This window comes from Furipterus horrens, unplaced genomic scaffold (genome assembly GCF_987537825.1).
Source record: "Furipterus horrens unplaced genomic scaffold, mFurHor1.1.pri manual_scaffold_2, whole genome shotgun sequence".
NCBI classification, from domain to species: domain Eukaryota; kingdom Metazoa; phylum Chordata; class Mammalia; order Chiroptera; family Furipteridae; genus Furipterus; species Furipterus horrens.
Window position 1 is genome coordinate 179385544 of NW_028327172.1, and position 22251 is coordinate 179407794.

Consider the following 22251-nt stretch of genomic DNA (forward strand, 5'->3'; position numbering starts at 1 on the left):
CTTTCAAATGGTTCTGAGATACTTTAGCTTCTGTTAAGATCTAATTCATTCACTGGGAATTTATTCATATGGATTTCAATGACACGTTTTCTCCAGAGTACAGACTGGATTATTGTTAGTTCAATAAAAATAAAATATTATTAATGCAGAAGTGATTCCTCTATTTTAATATATGAATTAAGAGATTTAGAATTGTGAAACCTAGATTATCTAGTTTAGTGCCCCCTTTTTTTGTATTAACTGGCTTTATACATGTTTTTTGTCCAGACACGTGACTTTTTCTACAATTAATACCGTACCTATAAATTAAAATTATTCGATCATATGTTGTCCCCATTTTCAATTTACTACATATTGTCAAAACGCTGCCAAATGTGTTTGTGCCAAGTCACACTTCCGTGAGCAATGTATAATATTTCTCAATTTCTAGCTAGGACTTGGTATTGTCAGCCTGATATTTTTGCCAATTTGATACTGTTATGTGTTGCATTTACCTGATTACCAGAAAGATGGGGTACGTTTTCATATCTTAATGGGCAATAAGGATTTCCTATTCTGTAAATTCGCAATTCTTATCTTTTGCCATCCATATGTGTATATTGAGTTGTTGAATTTTATTTATTGAGTTTTAGGCATTCTTTATACAATATAGGCACTACATTTTGTTGTTATTATTTATGTATTGTTTATGCCTTCTCCCAATATTTCACCTGTCATGAGTGTGGTTTAAATTTTGAGATAAGAACTGTATTTCTCTAGTTGGGATTTTTATTTTGTTTTTAAGAATGCCTTTAACTAAATCTAAAATATATTATTTTCTTCTAAAAGCTTTAAATTATTATTTTTATATTTTATTATATATATATATATACTTTTAGTATTGTGGATCAAGAAATTGATGTCATTAGATATTCATTGTTGTATTTTATGTAATTAGCTGAAAGCAAAGTTGCTTGGAGATTTTACATATTCTGACTGCTCAAGCCAACTATGGTAGAATTGGAACTTTGGAACTCAGAATTCTTGGTAAATTTTTGCTTCAGAATAGAGGAGGAGTTGGTCTCCAGAAGAAATGGTGGACGTATACTACAGAGTCTCTAAAATGACTTCTAAAACTCATCTTTTATGGTCAAAAACATGTATTTCCATGTGCTATTAACTTGGATATTTTGAATACATTGTCATAGTACTCAAGAAAAGGACACTGAACCTAAACGTAACAGGCCAAGTTTGTTTAACCAAAGACAATGTAGCAGTAAATCAGTTATTTTTAGTAAGTAAACAGTATGTAGTATTGGATGTATAGTCAATCCACAGCTATATTTATTTGTAAATCCCACATTGATTCTGCATTTATGCTGAATAAAACAAAACTCAAAACTAAGAAAAGTATAACTATTTAACAATATAAAATAATTTACCAGTGTGAAGAAAATATGACTTTTCATATTATTCTCTGCCCGATATTAGCATACTTTCTTATACTGTGCCAATTATTTGTGCTTAAATGAAGAAGATCTATCCTGGCTAAAACTTGAATTTTAAATTTGGAACCTACATTAGAAAAAAAGTTGGTCTGAGCAAAGTGGGTAAGAATGGAAAAAAGTATCTGTGAATAAATATATTCTTGACAATGTTGTTCAGAAAAGACATATCACAATCATAATCAAATCTGTTCGGTTTAGACCGAGACTGTTTCAGGAAACTTACATTGTTTCTACTTTTCTATATCAAGATTAACTATCTCCCTTCAATCTGTATATCCTCTCAAATCTCTCTTAATTCACTGGTGATTTTCTAGGGCTGTATATTATCTTTTATCAATGTGATGGGTAACTTGTCTTAGTTTTTAAAGCATCCTCATTCCTTATGATGATAAATTATGAGGAAACATATTATGAAAATTGTAGGAGAACCTGTCATATAAGCACTTATTTTTATTTTTATTTATTGATTTTAGAGAGAGAAGGAATGAGAGAGAGAAATGTCACTTTGTTGTTCCATTTATTTATGCTTTCACCATTTTTTTTTTTTTTTCTTGTATGTGTCCTGACTGAGATCAAACCCACACCCTTGGCATATTGGGATGACGCTCTAACCAATAGAGCTACGGGGCCAGGACTAAACACTTACTTTTAAATAGCCTGCAGTATATAAAGCTATTTAAAAAGTGCAAGCCTTTATATGCAATTCAACATGTACTGTTTACATTGGATATTACATATTATTGGTAATAACAATTTATCTTTTTTCTAAACATATTTTTTTTGCTAAATGTAGATTCCTCTTCCACATTTTAATTTTTCATGTAATTGAATTAATTTCTATGCACTTTCAAAATATCAGATACAAGTTAATATGGTCTGTTTATTAGAAAAATGATCTGAAAAGTGATTATTCTGTTACTTAACTTTGGATATTATATATTGCATTTATATCATCACAACATTTATGTTTATAATAGAATAGGAACATTTTTTTCAGATGAGGGGTATGAGTAAGTTTTGTCTGTTTTTAAATTTTAAATAATAAGATATTTTAGTTTTTCTTAAAATCGAATTAGCACATAAATGTAGTAAGTTGTGTATAACATTATCACTATCTATTTGAAGTCAGCTCATACACATTTCCTACTTAATCTAGGCACTGCTCTGCTGTCCTGACAGAGAACACAGTTTCAAGGAATATCAAGTTCAGGAGTACAAAATTCAGGAAAAACTTCTATCTTTGGTTCTATTATTTACCTGATTTATTAACAGATTTTTTTTCTAACTAAAATGTTCATTCTTTTACTGAAATATATGAAATTAAAAATTAATATGAAAGGATTCTACCAATAAAATACATTGAGTGCTTCCAGAAAAGAAGAATGATTGTAAAATTCTTCATGCAACCTAAGTGTTACAACTGAGCAATAAATTTGTAAAAGTCATATGTATTGGCCAATCTATCTCCCCATATATCCACTGTATTTTAATATTTTCTTCCCCTAAGTGAATAGGATAAATCCACACTAAAGAACTATACTTAGAAAATAATTAAGTGGAAGGAAAATAATAAGTAAACATATGAGTAATTATGCTGTTAAGAATATCTTATATATGATAAAAATCACTTTGAAGTAATTCTTGGAAAATATCTTTATTCTGAGCTTCAGCAAACTTCATGAAAAACTGTTATCACAATAAGAGAATGGAAATTTCTGTTATCATGAGTAGGGCTTGTGGTTAGAAAACTTTGTTTGGAATCTAGACTTTGCCTTTTACTTGCTATCTTACCTTGGACAAGTTACGAAAAAACCCAGCTTCTTCATGTATATAAAGATAATGGATAATGAATAATTAACAGCATACAATAGATAAACGATAGCTATGTACACCAAGAAGAAATCACACAGTTATCAGAACTATGAAGGGACATAGTGTATTCTATTAGAGAAAAGAATACCAGCAACTTCTGATGATAACTTGTAGTATTCACATTACATTCTAAAAAAGATGGTATTTTTGAATTTTAATATGCTCATCAACTTACACAAAACAATAGTAATATTTCAGAACTAAGTGGTATCTCATTATAGCTGTTTGATGAAGAAGAGGTAAGAGATACTAACAATTATAAGGTAATAATATAATAAACCATAAAATAAGAAATTTACATAGATAAAGAACTCTCTTGGTGAAGTAGTCTATGAAAGACATAATAATAATAATAATAAAATAATAATAATAATTCTTACTATTGTGTACTTGGCTATTAGAACTGGATGATTTGAAGGATTCATATCAAAGAGAAAGTTAAAAGCAAAGCATAAGGAGGACTCATTGGACAAGCATTTGAAAGTTTTTCTTTTTCAGTTCCTGCTAACAATTTATAGCAAGAACATTTGCCTCTGATTGACTAGAAATCAATATTTAATATGTTTCATTTCCAATGGAGAGTTCATTCTGAAAATTATTTGGTCTCCTTGAATTAGAAATCAGGATATTAATAGCATTGTTTAATTATCTATCTGACACAGCATCTCACTTAAAATCTGTACCTATTTTGCTCTTGTGCCATTAAACTGATTTTCCTAATGCCAATTTCCTTACTGTATATTTTCTGATGGTCTTTTTTGATGACATGCATAAACAAAAGAAACTGACAGAAAGAGCACTGTTGCCTAAGTTATAAATCAAAAATATAAAAGCAAACACTCTAGATATAAGTATAATGAAAAATCTCAAATAAAAATTTTATACATGCTGTAAGATACTTACTATATTTGCACTCATAGCATCATAATGCTTGGTAATAACAAAAAGTAATTCATTATATAGGCCACTCTGATTTGTTAGTTCTGCAAGTACTCTTAGGCACATCATTAATTGCTGTTAAAATTTTCACAAATAGGTGTCAGATTATATTAGGATCTGGTTAATATTTACAAACAATGATTTTATAATCCTTTAAAACAGCAAGACTTTGGGGCAATATGACATACTTCATGCACATAAGCAAAACTGTGTTTACTGACATTAATAAAATGCAGTGAATGAGCATGAATGTTTCACGCTAGTAGCTTTAATTTATAGAAATCATTAATCAGACTGAAACACCACTAACACTTTTTCATTTATATTTTTCTTTAGAAACATAAAAACAAAATATGCTTAGTAACTTGAATATTAATGAAGTGGCAGGTGATTTATCGTGGAGTTTCTTCTGTCTCAGTGACCAACCCTCTGGGAAAGACAATACAGGCTCAGAGTTTAAAATGGGAATGAGTCACATCTCTGCTCCTCTACAGAACCGGTTATTCAGCAGGACTGCCTGAGCTGAACTAGTGTTCTGGTGGGTAGGATAAGGTTTGAATGAAAGAGAAGGCATTGTTCTCTTATATTATTATCTAAGGTAGGGAAAAGAAAGGTTTTACCCATATTTCCTAAATGCTAAAAGATGGTTACAAACCAAAAGGGAAAAGTATAACTAAGGCTAATGTATTTTGCATTTAATTTCAGATTTAGAAGAGACAATTCAGTTTTATTAGTTTATATCTTTTTGTTAGGATCAAGGGTAGCACCGCTTTAGGTAAATTATTTCTTTCACTGGGTATTCAGATAACAATCCCATTCACCCTACCTATTACTAAAAAAGAAAAAAGAAAAGGAAACCTGTGGTAGTGAATGATAAATTTTAACATCTGATTACTTGAGAGCAATGGCAATATAAATAGACTTCTGAATAATAATAACAATATTACCTATGTTCCAGCACTGTTGTAACCAATTAACATATATTAACTGACTTAGTGCTTTCAAGGTCCCCCTGAAGTAGGAATTATTTATATCCATACTTTATAGCTGTTAAGCAATTTACTAAAATCACTAGGTTGAACCAGAGTCTCAAAACTCATGTACATTACTGCAGCAAGTCAACTACTGCAAATGTCTTTCTGATGGCATCTTTTCCTTTTGTAGTGACAATGTTTCTAAAAAGGGAGGTCACTTTTCAGTAGGTAGTGTGCCACTGGGAGTCTAATTTTATCCTTAAAATTTATGAAAAGATTGCCATAGGCCATCATAATTTTACTGATTACATGAAATTTCTGAGAATGTATGTACAGATTAATATGACTCTCAGCCTCCAAAGGAGAATGTATTAGCATTGATAAATAAGTGCTCCACATCAGCAGATCAGTCTTCTGCCACACAACACGTATATCTGGCTTCAATAAATACAGCGTTAGTGGTCAGCTCGTCATGGATAAAAATCTACATTGCATTGTGTGGGAGGTTTATGAGATGGAAGATGGGGAACAGGGGGAAATAAAAGCCCATGATGCTAGCCAAGCTATTGTTCCAAAAGAAGAAATGCCTTTTTGCTAAATATGCCACTCAGATGGGGCATATTTTTGCAATAAACCCACATTCGGGGTGGTGGTGATGGGCACCTTTTTGTAATTCACTCAACCATAACATACTGAGAGCAGCTACCTTGCAAAGCTTGATTTTATACTGAAATTTCTGATGTCAATTTCACTATTGAGATAAAACATGGGTATTGCTATTATAGTAATCATGATGAAATAAAGCCTAATAAAATCTAATTTAAGAAAATCTCCCAATTTCTACATAGATCTACAAAAACATTGGTTTATTTAACAATTGAATGACCGGAGAAATTTCTCAGCAAATGCTTGACTTATGGATCAAACTCAAGCTTTAGAGGCAATGTTAAGCTAAATTGTTCAAGAGATTTGGCCAGCAGACATTGCGGGTAGCGGATAGTTGTGAAAGATTACTCTACCTATATTTTGTTTCTATTTCTACCACAAAATTGGAGCTACTAGAAATCTGGATTAGATTTCCAACAGACCTGAGAGGAGCATGGAGATTGAGGAATGACTATGAGGTGAGTGAAAATAGTAAATATTTAAGTGAACAAATGAATAAACCCTACAGTGGGGTGAGTGAAAACTTGGGTTTGGACCGGAGTTAACCTTACTTGAAACTCTGTAATTAACCATCACCTTAGATCTCTTGAAAGCTCCTTCTACCTGTGTATATACAGTGCATATGAGAAGTTAACTTGATAGTAGTCCTGGGGTATTAGCCACGGAGTTCCGGATCTGTGTGAGTGTGTAGCATTGTAAGCAAACAAGTTAGCAGGGGAAAATATATATTTGAAACATATAGGAAACATTTGGAAATCATGTTTATAAGTATAGATATCCTATGACATATGTAATGGAATGTTTTGAAGGAATGAGGTGACAAATAACAAAATCCCAAAGAGAATATATAAGGATGATTATAAAAATTGAAAATGATCAGTAAATCTTCCAAGGTCTCCTATGATTCCAGGGAGTAAAATCCCAATAGTAATCAAGTTTATCATATCGGGAAATTTAGACAGCTAATCTAATACATAAGAATATAACAAGACAGTTTAAGAACAGAATACTAAAAGTAGTTTTTTAAAATAATGAACTATTAAGAAGGAATTCTGCACTACATGGCAGATGTTTTATTCTTCTTGGATCCCAAAGATGATAATGCTGGTTTCTTGTTTAGAAGAATGGATAATAAGTCATACAGAATTTTAAAACAATTATTCTTTTGCTGAATTAGGCACTGGTAGGAATAGGAAAGAAAACCTACAGTGAAAATAGGACTAATTTTTAGACAATGTCTTGTGTGTGGTTTTCAAAGGCCAGATCTGTTCAAAAGGCAAAAATAAGAGATTTAATATAACTAATTTAGAAAGGAAAATGGAGTTTGAAAAAAAAAATGCTAACTGTAAGAAACTAAGAATGAATGAGAAGTTAGAATATATGAAAATGTAAAGATGCAGTGCCTAAAAGTTTTATTTCAATAATAGGGAATACAATCTTTTGAATAAACAGAAGTGAATAATTATGTTGCTGAGGTGACTGAAGTATTTATCTGGAAAGGTGAATCTTGGATACCACGTACCTAAATATGATACACACGCCTGAATGCAGGGAAGATAGGATCCTGGGAAATAAGACAAGATTAAAGAAGGAGGTTAAAGACTATCTTCAGAGATATAATATGAAGAATAAAATTTTAAAGTATTCCACTCATCTAAGATAAAAAATAATGAGATGAGAATAAATTGGGAGTTTCTGAATGGGGGGTGGCTAGAACATATATATAGGAAACCAAGAAGATCACTATGATGTCTGCCACCATTAAAGTCACTGGGTGAAAGGAAGAGCATATATCCTGAAGGGAAAGATCACTGCACGGACACACTTCAACTCATAAATTCAATTTAACTCTCTCCTGAAGTCATCATTAAAGTAACTTATCAGGTGTCACAAGAAATTTTAAACTTTCTTCAGTAACTTTAAGAACTATCTTTTAAAACTAAAGATTTTACAAATAGATCAGTCAGTATAAAATATTATATTATTTAAATATATTTCAAATTGACCTAGTCATCTACATTTTATATATTCCAAGTTGATGAAATTATCAAGAAGGAACTAAAAAGGGCATAGAGTATTATATCATGTGATTGAACTTAAAATCAAGGTCATTAAAAATTATCCATTTAAAACAGGTTTTGCTAAATTTACATACCTTACTATTTTTACATAAATTTAGATCAGTTTGCTAGAGAAAATAATCTTATATATTTAATCCATTGTCACAGTAGGCAAATAAATAGTGTATCTTTAAAATTATATTATCTCATTTTTGGTTTAAACAAGAATTATTCTATGGTTTCTGTAGTCATTAAGATTCAAGTTACCTCAAATAATAAATCTTATTAATAAAGATAGTTTTATTTCTGAGAACATATTGTACATTTTCTATATATGGGGTTATCTTAAAAATAAAGAAAACCTGTCACTCTGGATGTCACTCTGGATGTATATTAATTCCTGAACTTTGGAAGCATTTTTAAGTAATTTGTTTTCTATAATTTGAAAATTCATCAAAAGACTAGAGTATTCATATTTAAATAAGGTTCACAAACTAACAGTGAATATAAAAATAAAATGTTAAAAGAGAAGAATATTTGACCTGTAGTATATAAATCAATATACTTTAGCAAATAAAAATAAATTGTATGAAACAAAATACAATTTTTTAATATTAATGTATTTTCTTCATATTTGAGGTATATTTGTATTCTGTTATTAGTTACGCAAAAGTGATGTAGAATATATAATGTCAGCACTAGGTGATAGTTACTATATCACTATCCAAATAACACAAAAATGTAATTAAGGTTATGTATAACATGGATCCCTATATCAAATTCAACTTGGATGCTTTGTGTCCTAACTCCTTTTATATATATAATATACAATTTTCTTAAGTAAAAGTAATTTAAGAGCATAAGCATCTGAATATTTCTTAATCATAAACTTGTTTCTATGTAGAATTTTTAAAAATGTAACAAGAAATTGACAGAAATAGGTTTAAAACAAACTGATAATCTTAGATTGGTAAGAAAAAAATAACAATGTCGATCATAAAAGTACGTTCTGAATATATGTATTAAAATATCTCTCTTAAGAGCATGGTTGGAGTAAATTTATACAAATACCACCTTTCCAGATAAAACAATATCATATTCTAAATATTTTCCACCACTGACTATAGTGTACTCTAGTTCTCCACAAATAATGCATCTGTACATTTTTATTGCAGTAAATTTAATTCTAATTACATACATACACACTACAAGAGAGAGCAAGAGAGAGAGAGAGAGAATAAAAAATAAATCAACCATAAACAAAACAGAAACAAAACAGTCCCTTAAGTGAATTTCATTTAAAAATACTGAATTATGCCCTAGGAATATTTTAACCAAAGTGCATGCAAGCGTACGCACACACACACACATAAATATAACACAAACATATATGTATATATAAAGTATTTTTTTTTCTTCTAGATCTTTAAACATCCAGTATTATCTGAATAAGTCTTTTAGATATTTAGATGTGATCCCCACCCCCAAATATAGGCTGCCTTAAGTATAAATTGGACAGTATATTTTTACTTCCACAAAGACTACGAAATTGTTCTATACCTGGGACAATGATGCTTAGCAGACTATATAGTCAAATAATTGCCCAATTTCATTGCTTCCAACCAGGCCTGACAGCTCTCCATTTTATAGCAGTGGCAGATGACTAGAAAAAGAAAGTTCATGTTTCCTAACTTCCTTTCAGAAAAGATCTCCTGAAAATTCAGGATTGAAAAAAAAAAAGGCTTATGAATAATGGAACACCCTGCTACACTCAACCAGGTTTTATATCTTTGCAATATTCCTTTCACATGCAAAAAGGGCCAGAAGCTGCAAATAAAGCATTGAATTTAAGAACTTCTTAAAGTAATCACAAAAGTAATACATATGAAAAATCATTTCTAATTACCTCTGTTGAGTGATGCTGAACTGTTTATATCTCCAGTAATGAAGGAAGACTCTGACTGCTTTCGGACTGTGTCATTCCACATTCTACGAATTCGGCTCTTGATGGGGGAAAAGGAAAAGGAAATCAACTCACAAAGCAGTGAATTTATACAAAAAGTCGTTTTTTTTCTTTCTAAATTATATGAGACTTTTGTTTCTGGCATCTGCAAAATATACAGTTTCTACATGCTTGCAGTACAGTGGCATGAGAACATTAGAAACTAAATTAATAGTAATAATTGGTTCTTATTAATTATAATTCTAAGTGCCTACACCCCAAACAATTATAATTATTAAAAATAAATAAATGAGAAGGGTTTAGTCAAGGAACAAGTATAAAGGACCCATGGACATGGACAACAGAGTGGGGGATTGACTGTGGGAGTGGGGGGTAAGAGGGGCAGGGAAGAGTAATGGGGGAAAAATTGGGACAATTGTAATTAAACAACAATAAAATAATATATATTAAAAAATAAAAAATAAATGTAACATAACACTTTAAACATGTTGAAGATATATAGAAATGTACCCTACACAGGTAGAATTTAATAATTTTACTTTTCAAGATAAAACTAATTATTTTCATTTTAACTTTAATGGGAATGGGATATTTAAATATGCATTAAATTATCAGTTTTATTAACACAATATTTAGTTCAAGAATTTAAAATCTTTCAAGAAAGTTTGGTGAGAAAAGAACATAGGATATTATTAAAATGATACTGAACTTAATTAATATTTCTATTAATTTATTATAAGACCAATGTTAACTTTATAGGTTACATACTATCTTGACTTTTCATTTTTGAAGGAAATGGAGGAAGTTGATTTACTCTTATTCATTGCTTCACAGTAGGAAGTTTTATAGAGAATGGAAAATTCTTACATCATTATTTATATTCTCAAATTCAATATTATAAGTGTCGGACAAGTCAAGAAAGCAGTGTAATTCTTTTTTCATTTGGGAGATTATTTTTCTGGTTAATTTTATTTTGCTATTTTATTGAGTTAGGGGTCAAAAGAGTATTAACAATCTTGTGAGCAGAAAATAAAACCTTTTCAGAAACTTTTTCAAGAATAAATAGTTATAAGAACTATTTATTACTACCACCAATGGTAAAACCAAGCTCACAAATGGGTTATGTTCCAAGTATATTTGAACTCTTTGAATAATAGTAGTAACTAATCTAGAAATTGGTTTTATGAATCTAGGGACATGTTTATGCTGTAGAAGTATTGTCTATATTGTTATATAGGTCAGCAAACACATACATACACACAGCAAAACTAATAAGCAAAAGCACAATAAGAAAACTGGTACAGGATTAGAGATACTGAGAAGTTGAGAATGTTTCCATTGACCAATATTTCAAAGCTTCAAACTGAAATATTGGGAACAAAGCTTCAAACTAAAATATTGGGAGCGAATATTGAGAACATTTGTTTTATTGTTAATTAATTAATTAAAATATTAATTACCCTTTACTATATGCCAAATACTGACTAGGAAATACAAAGGGGAAAAGCAAACCCAAAATGTCTAATAATGTGCCCACAAATCTCCATAGAAGCATTAATTATTACAACTCACAACTATCAACAACCCAAATGACTATCAATGATAGAATAAATAAATGCATTATATTATTACAAAACAACTAAATAAAAAAGAACATAGCTTTCCACAGCAATGTAGCTGCCTAAGAAAGGAAATAAAGAAAAATTAAAAAAAGAATATGTTCTGGATGATTTCATGTGAATAAGTATCAAACACATGTAAAACAAAATGTAATGACAAATGTAAAGATAGTTGTTATGTTTGGAGCTGAATGACTGAGAAGGATTCAAAGGTTTCCGAGATACTCCCAATATTATATTATTTAAACTGGGGAGGTGTAATAATCATTGTGTCATAAACTTAAGTTGTGCACATTTGTAAATGTTTGTTATACTACACAACTAAAAAAAATTTAGAAAGTGCAAATAAGGGCTCATGTCCTTGCCCAGACTCTCTGAGGGTACTGCACAAAAGAAGGGACATTTTAACTGAGAGTTGATGAAATTGTGATCTTGTTAGGTGACATTTATATGAGTTGCCCCCATTATCTCATCTTTTATTAGCTTCTTCTACCTAGGCTAGCCACACTTGTTCTTTTGCCATTCTTTAACATGTCAAACATGCCTCTGCTTTAGGGCTTGGTATACTTGTTTCCTTTGCCTGGAGTGCTCTTTTCCCATGTATAGGTATGAGTAACTTCTTCATCAGCGTTAAGGTTCTGCTCATATTTATTTTCTCCTTCAAGACCTAAGGTGACTACCTTACTTAGAATTGTATTCCATGCACTGAACTCTACTATTACTCCCCATAGACATCACAATTTTCTATACTATACATTATAATAATGTACTTATTTATTATATTTATATTTAATGTTCAATATATAATGTCTAATATCTACATTTAACCCTGGCTGGTTTGGCTCAGTGGATTGAGCGTCGGCCTGCGAGCTAAGTGTCGCTGGTTCGATCTTCCAGTCAGGGCACATCAGAGAAGGAAAACTCTGACTCCAAAAAACCTCCGCTGCCTTGCGGCATACCTCTTCAGGGGAAAGGCTAAGGGAGTAAACCCCGACAGAAAATCCGGAGTCGGAGTCCCTAAGGCGGTTTGACGTTGTAGTCAACACCGGCAACTCCTGCGGCGCACCTGAAGCCAAGCTGTATTGACTCCGTCTTTCCCTTGGACCCTTCAGCTGCAAAGAGAGGGGGGGTCTGCTGCATGGGCAACAGCAGACCCTCCATATCACCCTGCCCAGGCTCTGTAGCTTCAGCTTCACTGGAGAGGACACTCCAGCGTCATCGCAAGATGTCGATTCAACACGGGAGGAGACAGATACCGTGTCACTCCTGAGTCGGACTGCACAACCATTCTCGGCGGTGCAGATAGACTCTTAAGAAGCTACACCATCGTCTCTCGAGACGGACGGCTGCCGATACCGATACGAATATCTACATTATATGAGGTGGCATTAGTAGATTTACAGTTGTTCATATGGAAAATAATACAGCAACTAATAAATACTACTGTACAAGAATAAACTCTGTGTCTTGCATACTCACAACTGTAAACATATTTTTTGCCTACCCCTGTATTTGAGGGTCAAAAAAACCAGAATTTTGGCCTTTTTTTAACTGATGTATCACGCAACTGAAATAATGCCTGGTACATGGAAAATATCATGTGTGGGTATATATAATATATAGTTTATATCAATTCTTTATGTGTTCTAAATTTATAATACAGTTATACCTTGGTATTCATTGCCTTCAGAACTTGTGAAACCCTGTACTCTTCACATTTTGACAATAAAAATATGTATCAGCACTCAGCACCTGATCGGGACTCATTGCACTTGCTAGACCTTGTATGAATCACATGCTGCCCTCAAGAAAATGCCTCACTGCTAGGTACTCATCAGTTTCAGCACTCATCATGAGTTCCAGAACGAATTAACAAATAGTAGCAATGTACCACTGTATTTTTCATGTATTCACTCTTTGAAACTCCAGAAGAACTCTTTTATTCATTAGTAATCTGAAGTTCAGAGGCTAATTAACATGTTCAGTATCACAGACCTAGTAAGTGGAATAACCTGTATTTGAATTCAGTTATTTGGCTCATGTTCTAGGAGGTTAAAAACTCAACTCATTCTACTATATAAAATAATAGTTCAATATGAAAAGAAGAAAAGGGACAAGTATTTCAGGCAGAAAAAATAATATATAGAACATGGCATAAAGCCAACACCTAAAAGTACATGGCATGAACCAAGGTGAAGCTTAGCATATGGTGGTAAAAAAAAAGAAAATCACAGAAGACTACATACAATAAGGTATTACTTAAAGATTTAAAAATGGTATACTAAATAACATTATTTTGGAAATGGAAAACCTATTAAAATAAGTAAAAAAGAAAAATAAAAAACAAAGTTAGAAGGTTTTCTCTGGTTGAGTGGTGTAGGGATTGATTTGGGAGAAGTCTCAAGAAGGAACAAACATACAGAAAATGCTCTATTTCCTAACCCGGGTGTTGAGTGCACAAGTGTTCATGTTATTACTATGTTTCTCATTTAATAAATGTTACCTACATTTTTATATGTCAAATATAATATAATAAAAGTAAATACATCTAAAAAGTCAATGGAAATCAAAGAAACGGCAACAACTAAAGGAAGGCCAAAATGGGAAGGCCGTTAATTACTTGTCTCCATAATTTTTACACACACACATTCACACCAATCTTATACACATCTTAGTGAATACAATTTGTGTGATTATGGGTATTGCCAAACTTTAAAAGGTGATTAGACATAGTAGGTACAGGGGAGCAACAGGTGGAGAGAATTTTCGCTCTTTAGTTTTGCCAACAGATTTCCCTCCATTATTTACATAGTAGCCACATTATTTTTATTACATGTGAATGATATCCTGTCACTTCCTTCTTTAAATCATTCCACTTGCTTTCTAGAATAATCAAAATAAGATGTAATCTCACATACTCGTACAAATACTCAAGTATTTGTCCTGAGACTTTTTCTTTGATTTGATTCCCTATTCATTTTCTCATCTACTTTAACCAATGATATTCTTTCTATTCTGTAATTCTCCAGTTCTCCCCTACCTTAAGTGCTTTGCAGTAGATATTCTGTCACCTGGGAAAATGGCTGGTAGGTTACCTAAAAGTTTACAGTTTCCCCGGTGAGGGACAATGCAGCTACTCTATCTAGTGCTGAGCTGATTGGAAGAGCATTTAGACTAGTTTATATAATAAAGCTGTTACGATATCCTTTACTGCCCTGACTTGTTCTTCAAGCAATCAATGAACAATATGGTATGAGTTATAACTGTTTTTACTAAACATACCACTTAATAAATAAATATTTTCAGTATGTGATAGGGAATTATTACATTGGCTAAAAGAAGCAATTAAAAAGTACATATATAAAACATTAGTTTTTTAGAATTTTGGTGGAAATGCCAAATTCCTGTCCTCACCTAAATGCTCATTCAACTAAACTAATTTCAAATCATTAGTACACAAACTGAGACCCTAAATTTAATAATTTTATTACAGTTAGGTTTCTTAAATTTCTGTCATAATCATGCCTGTTTGAGATACACTAGAACAACAACAGCAAAGTTGATGTGCTAGACACTTGGGACAGAAAATAGGGCTGATCAAGAAAAGACAGCAACCCATAACAAAATATAGGTAAAACATATTTCATTTTAATTAACGAGTATGGTTTACCTGTGAGCCTGTGGAGTAGCGTCCAGGAGTTCGAGAACCAGATGTTTTCCCTGAGCCAATGGAACTCTCTGTACTTTTGCCGCTACAACAATGTGTCCGCAGGCATTTCCCGTATTCTTTTCTTACCTAGCCAAGTAAACATTAACTTTGGTTAGCAAGGTATTAATTTCTGCTCAGAAGTATGGTATAAAATCTGTAAGTTTTATATTTAGATAACATAATTATTTCCTTGCCCTACAGATAAAAAAAAAGTCTGTTCAGCATATTTTTACAATATAAAATAATGATATTCATACTGTCAAGGTTGAAATTTTGCATAGACTTTAAAACACACACACACACACACACACACACACACACACTTTACTACCTCTTAGTCAAAGAGCCAAAATGTAAGACTCCTTTAGCCACTGTTTTTGTGTTCATAGTTTAATATGAAGTACCCTGCTGGTGCAGCTGACTTTACACAGAAGTTTAGTGAGGAATTTATAGAGAAGTGGGGATGGAGAAAGGGAGGGAGGGAGTGAGAGAAAAAGAGAAGAGAGAGGGAATATTTAAATACAGAAAAAGGAATGTGTTGGGCTTAAGCATTTCTTTTAAATCTATATTTCTTTGAAGTTTATTTATCTTAAAAAAGATCAATATTGCAACTTCAGAATATAAGATTTAACATATTTTACATTTACTTTCTCAAAATAGTTTTATTCAATAATCACAGAGAAATATGATTGCTTTATGATATTGCTGATTCAATTCTTAATTATAGTTATAATATAAAATCACAGGGAAAAGGGAGGTAAACATTTTTGATGGATGTTTTCAAGCATTGCATCAAGAATTTTGGGGAAAACGTTATTATGTTTTAAATTTTTATTGTTGTCTATTTAATCAAACAAGACATACAAAAATAAACAGTAACTGCCCTAAATCATACTTCTACTATCAATATCAATAAAAAGAATAATAACTACATGTTCATTACCTGAAAACACATCCTTAGACATGTTATCAGTTGGTTACATGACCACAAATTTATATTCATTATGAAATAACACTATACAAATGTTATTCTTAGTTCTTTAGACACCAATTTCACATATATGAGTTCATATTTTCCACAACTTGTGACAATATAATATTCCAATGTAATTTAATTTAAACAAAATTATAAATATATACCTTTTGAGGAATATTTCTTATGATCAAAACCAAAATAAAGTGTGAATTATATATTAAAATTAGTAATCAAAACTAAAACATTATATCTTAACATTCTAAAGTTTATTCTATTAAAGACATAGCAAATCAGACATAGACTATGTTCAGATTTATTTGAAGAAGTTATATATATATTGAATGATTATTTTGTGATAAGAACAATTTTAGGGAGTCATGTGAATCAAATTATGGAGGAAAACAGGCAGGGGAACCAAGAAAGGCTTCTTAGAGGACTTCGAAGAGAATCTTCAGAAGCTAGGTTGGCATTAGGCCATTCAGAGGATGAAATTGAAAGGAGAGATTGAGAGGAGACAAAAAGGCATTCTCTGTGTTTAGCATAGTGTGAACAAAACAGAGAGGACTAACGTACTAATCTTTGAGGCCTTTTTCTGATATGGAATGCCAAATTGCATATTCTTCAATTTATTTAAAATTATACTGACTTGTTTTTGGATCAGTCTCTTCCCTACTATATTTATTAATAATTAGAAATAATTAGTTTTATTCTGTGTTTACAAGCCAAACTGTATTTTGTTTATTTTTTTAAATAGTTTGTATCCACATGCATGTGTGTCCAAGATATGTGTGAGTTTGGGAGGGTGGAATAAAGAAGTTCTTAATTTTTAATCACTAATTTACAGGAATTGTGCTAGGCCCTGCTCTCAGAATGACTCTGGAAAATAATTATTTCCTATATTTTATAGATAAGTGCTTTGAAAATGTTAAGCAATAAAAATAACCTGAAAGACAAATAGGTTAAGTAATGTGAATAAAATACAAATTTCATGGATGCTCGATGATCAGGAAGTTCTTTCTCAGAGACCACATTTCTAGCATTAATATATGACTGAATAAGGCATTATATATTAATAACAGTATTATTAAAGTAATCTATTAGGTTATTTCCTTCTTTGTATCTGGGAAAATAAGAACTACTGCTTTAATTAGATTTGAGAGAGCTTAAAATAATCTTTACTCAAAGGTAGGCAATATCAATTACAGTTTAGTAATTTTTAATGAACTTATGAAGCACCACCAAGAACCTAAACTTTGATCATAACCTACATCTTACTTTGTTTTTCCTAATCTACTCAACAAGGGATATCCTTATTTTTAGATGAGAAAGTATTTTTTAATGAAGTTATTTACATCTAAACAAATATTTTAGGAGTGAGAGAATAGAGACAAAAGAAAGAAGAGAGAAAGAGAACCATTTCCCTTCCTGTTTCAAAGGCAGCAATATGCCACAGTAATTCATCATGGACTATTCACATTTTCCAAAAAAGGTTAAATGTTCTCAACTGATTATATAAACAACAATCAAATCAAGTTGATGCCAACTCCCACATTTAACTATATTACTTACTGGACCATGTCCATGAGATTTTTTTCATTAGTTTGCAATAAAAGTTATTTGATTGTTCAATCATTTGCATATTCTAATTCACCATGATATTCCATCTTATCCAAATCAGGTATAATATGTTATTCTTTCAATCTGAGGTTGTTTTAGAAGAAGAAGATGGGAAAGAAAATATGTCTTACAAATGAAACATTTCTTTTACACACTCAGGTCCAAAATAAAATAATTATGAAACCCTCTGAGATGTAAAGCATATTTGAATGAATAATGAAAGAAAAAATGACAACTTTAATGTCACCAGTGGAAATACTAGTGACACAATCATGCAATCCATTCTCAGAAAAACAAATGACAACTCGGAGTTTGATTTTTTTAAATGAGTTGAACCCTATAAAGCAATATATCTCAAAAAGGGAATAGTTCATATACCTCTAATGAACACATACTAGCAATTACATTAGAAGGGTCATATTGTTGATATTCAATCAGATGTCTTAAGAAAAACCTTCAAAAATAATTATGATTTTAAAATATTCATACTCCACAAAGTCGCATATAGATTTAATGCAATCCTTATCAAAATTCCAATGGTATTTTCACAGAGATAGAAAAAATCCTAAAATTTATACAGATCCACAATAGACCCCCAATAGCTAAAACAATTCTGAAAAGAAAAAAAAAAGCTAGAGGTATCACACTTCTTGATTTGAAAGTGTGCTATAAAGCTATAGAAATACAGTATGGAATTCATAAAAATAGACAAATACAACAACAAAATAAGAGAGCCCAGAAATAAAATATTGCATATGTAGTCAACAAATAACTGACAACGAACCCAAAAATACTGAATAAGGAAGTGACAATCACTTCAATAAATAATGTTGGGAAAACATGCAGATGAATGAAATTGAACCCCTATCTTACATAAGTCACAAAATTTTAAAAAATGGATTATGGATTAAAGACTTAAAACATAAGACCTGAAACCAGAAAACTCCTAAGGAAATGAAAAACAGTGGGGAGAGCCCCTGAACATTGGTCTTAGTAACAATTTATGAATATGACATCAAAAGCACAACAAATAAAAGTGATAATTAGTGAGATGACGTCAAACTAAAATGTTTCTAGATAGCAAAAGAAACAACAAAATGAAAAGGCAATCTAAAAAATAGAAGAAAATATTTGCAAAACATATATCTAATAATGAGTTAATACCCAAAGTTTATAAAGAACGCATACAAATCAATAGCAAAAACACCTCAATCTATCCAAAAGCAAAATTGACAGAGGAAATAGTCATTTTTCTTAAGAAGAAATACAAATGGCCAATAGGAAAGATGCTTAACATCATTTATAGGAGCAATGCAAATGAAAGCCACAATGAAATAAAATCTCACATTTGTTAGAATAGTAATCTTCATGAAGACAAGTGATAACAGTGTTGGAGAGGATATGGAGAAAAGAAAGCCCTTGTGAACTGTTGGTGGGAACAAAAATTGGCACAGCTGTGAAAAACAGTATGGAGATTTCTCACAAAATTAAAAATAGAACTACCATATAATATAGCAATTCCACTTCTGGTTAGATATCCAAAAGAAATCAAATCAGGATCTTGAAGAGATATGTGCACTCCCCTATTCCCTGAAGAATTATTCACAACAGCCAAGACATAAAAATAACCTAAGTGTCCATAAATGAATGAATGGATAAGGCAACATGGTAATGGTACACACACACGCACACACACACAATGGAAATATGTTTCAGCCATGAGAAAGAAGGAAATCCTGCCATTTACGACAACATGGGGAAACTTAGTCGGCATTATGCTAACTGAAATAAGACAGGCAGAGAAAGAAAAATACTGTATGATCTGTCTTATATGTGGAATCTAAAAAAGTTGAACTGATAACAACAGAGTAGAATGATAGTTACCAGAGGTTTGGGGGTGGGAAAATGTGGAGATGTTGGTCAAAGGGTATAAACTTCTAGATCAAAGAGGAGTAAGTTTGGAGGATCTAATGGACATGATAATGATTATATTTAACAATAAGTATTATGTATTTGAGAGTTGCTAAGAAAAGAGATCTTAAATGTTCTCCCATAAAAAAAAAAGTAATTATGTGAGATGATGGAGGTATTAGCTCATAATTATTACTCCAGTGGTAATCATTTTGCAACATATATATGAATCAAATGAATAAACTGTAAACCTTAAATTTATAGAATGTTATACTTATTTATATCTCAATTTAAAAAAAAAGAATAAAAGAAAAATCTCCAAGACAATTTCTGCAATTTTAAAGACAGGTACCTTTTTTGTAGAAAAAAAGGAGAAAAATAAGTCTATGTTCTTTATGTTCTTTGATTTAGACCATGTTCTTGAAGCCAATAAAAATGCCACAAAAATTGAAAAATTCCAAACACAGAATAAATGAAAGAACAATATGTTAATATATGTTATTATAAAACATAAAAGTAAATTTCTATATAAAATCTTGGGATTTTTTTTTCATGTAGGGACAATCAGTATTTTAAGCTTTACAAGCCAAGGAGCAAAACTAAGAATGTTATTATGTACTTATTTTAAATTTTAAGTGTAACCATTTAAAATGTAGAAGTCATCTTCGGTTGATAGGCTGTAAAAATTAAAGGAGGCTGAATATATTCGGTCAAAAAGCAGTAGTTTGCTAACCTCTATTCTAATGAATCACAAAATTGAGCCTGAAGATATATTTCTTAAAATTTCACTTACGTTAAATAAGTTAAATACACTAAAAACACTAGACTTGGTTGTGGATCCTGGTCTACACCTGGATATCAAATGCAATTACTAGTTACATAAGTGATGTGTATTTGTAGACACCCTCTTCATCTTTTGTTTTGCATGCCCCCAGTCTCTCAAATCAAAAATTTAGAGAGACATTTATACTCTTTATTTTTTGTGTGTGTTAAAAAAAAATAGGAATAGGTATTTTTGTTCCTTTCTTAGAAAAAATATTCATACTCGCCATTTCATTTTCAAATATACATCTTAATATCTCAGTATTATTACCACATGTTACATATGAGGACACTGGAGCATAAGAGGTTAATTACCTTGATAAAAATCATGTAAGCTTTAAATGGAGGAAGTAGGATTCTAACCCAGGCGGTCTTAGTCAGGGGTTTATGTGATCAGAACTATAAACACCACATTTTAAATAGAGTTAAGAGTGTATCTTGAGATTTAAAAATGCAACCAAAGTATTTAGTTGTTAAAATTAACTGAAAATGAGTACTTTAGGCCCAGTAGATGTGAAAAATCACAAAACTAGATTAGTATAAAAAATTAAATACTGCATTCTAATCATCCAACTCCTAGATTGTATACAAGATGCTTTTGAAGAAAAGAAGTACAGAGACCATTACCAATTACTACCTCTTTCAAAAAGTAGAAACATTGTTACATTTTCTAGTATATAAAAACTAGTTTTTAAAGAAACTAAAATGTATATATTTCCTATGCCATGCCACATATATGTATATATAATGTATGTGTGTGTATAGATATATAGATAGATACCATGCCTCTATAACAGCTTAGAAAAACTACTTCTTAATACACAAATTCCATGTATTTGCTGATAAAAATATTGAAGACCATAAGTTCAAATCTATAAGAGTATAACTTTTGTGCACTGTCCAAATAAAAAAAATATTTGGATTTTTTTTTTCAGTTAACCACATACACTGACAATTATACTTATATTTTGTGTCTGATTTGTCTTTACTATTTTAAAAATTAAATCAATGAAGTAATTTACTTCTCTGAGACAAACATAACAAGAATGATTTTGTTATGGCTGCTTTGCTAGTATGGGATGTGCGCCATTTATTCTTGAATAGAGAAGTCTAGCTTACCTTCTTTTGTAGAACACAATGGAAAATGAATATAAACATTCCCTGTAGAGAATTGAAAATGGTGAAGAGATATGCCATGATGACTGTGCTTTCATTAATATACATGAGTCCAAAGGCCCAGGTCAATCCTAACAGGCAGAGAAGAGCTATTGCACCTATAACCCATGATCTGTAGAGAGAAGAGAAAATTAAAAGTTATCAAACAATTGGTCTTTAATTAACACAATCTTATCATACCAAGAGAACTGACACTGAAATAAAAAATGTTACAGTAAGTTTTATTGACAGAAAATGTAAGACAGGTGGTATAAGTACTTTAGGATTTTTATGGGGATGCAAGTTTTCACATATATGTGAAAAGGTTATGAACACAGAAATTCATTTAAGCAAAAGCATATCTGTACTATTAAATTATTCATGTATTTGCAACACATATGCAAATGATATGGAGATGTAATTATGGTGAATGGGAAGGAAGAAAAAAATCTATAAAGCTATGATAATCTTCACTGGTTTC

The 22251-nt window shown here is 31.1% G+C and overlaps 1 protein-coding gene across 5 annotated transcripts in view; it reads right to left on the bottom strand.

The window, feature by feature from the left end:
* Positions 1–22251, bottom strand: part of ADGRL3 (adhesion G protein-coupled receptor L3) — a 463877-nt gene that overhangs the window by 16638 nt on the left and 424988 nt on the right. For all 5 annotated transcript variants that reach the window (XM_090266824.1, XM_090266822.1, XM_090266821.1 and 2 more), the window contains 3 exons: positions 21735–21903; positions 15251–15376; positions 9905–10001 (listed from right to left, as the gene is read on the bottom strand). In XM_090266824.1, the coding sequence (XP_090122950.1) occupies positions 9905–10001; positions 15251–15376; positions 21735–21903 (392 nt within the window). The remainder of the gene's footprint in view (positions 1–9904; positions 10002–15250; positions 15377–21734; positions 21904–22251) is intronic.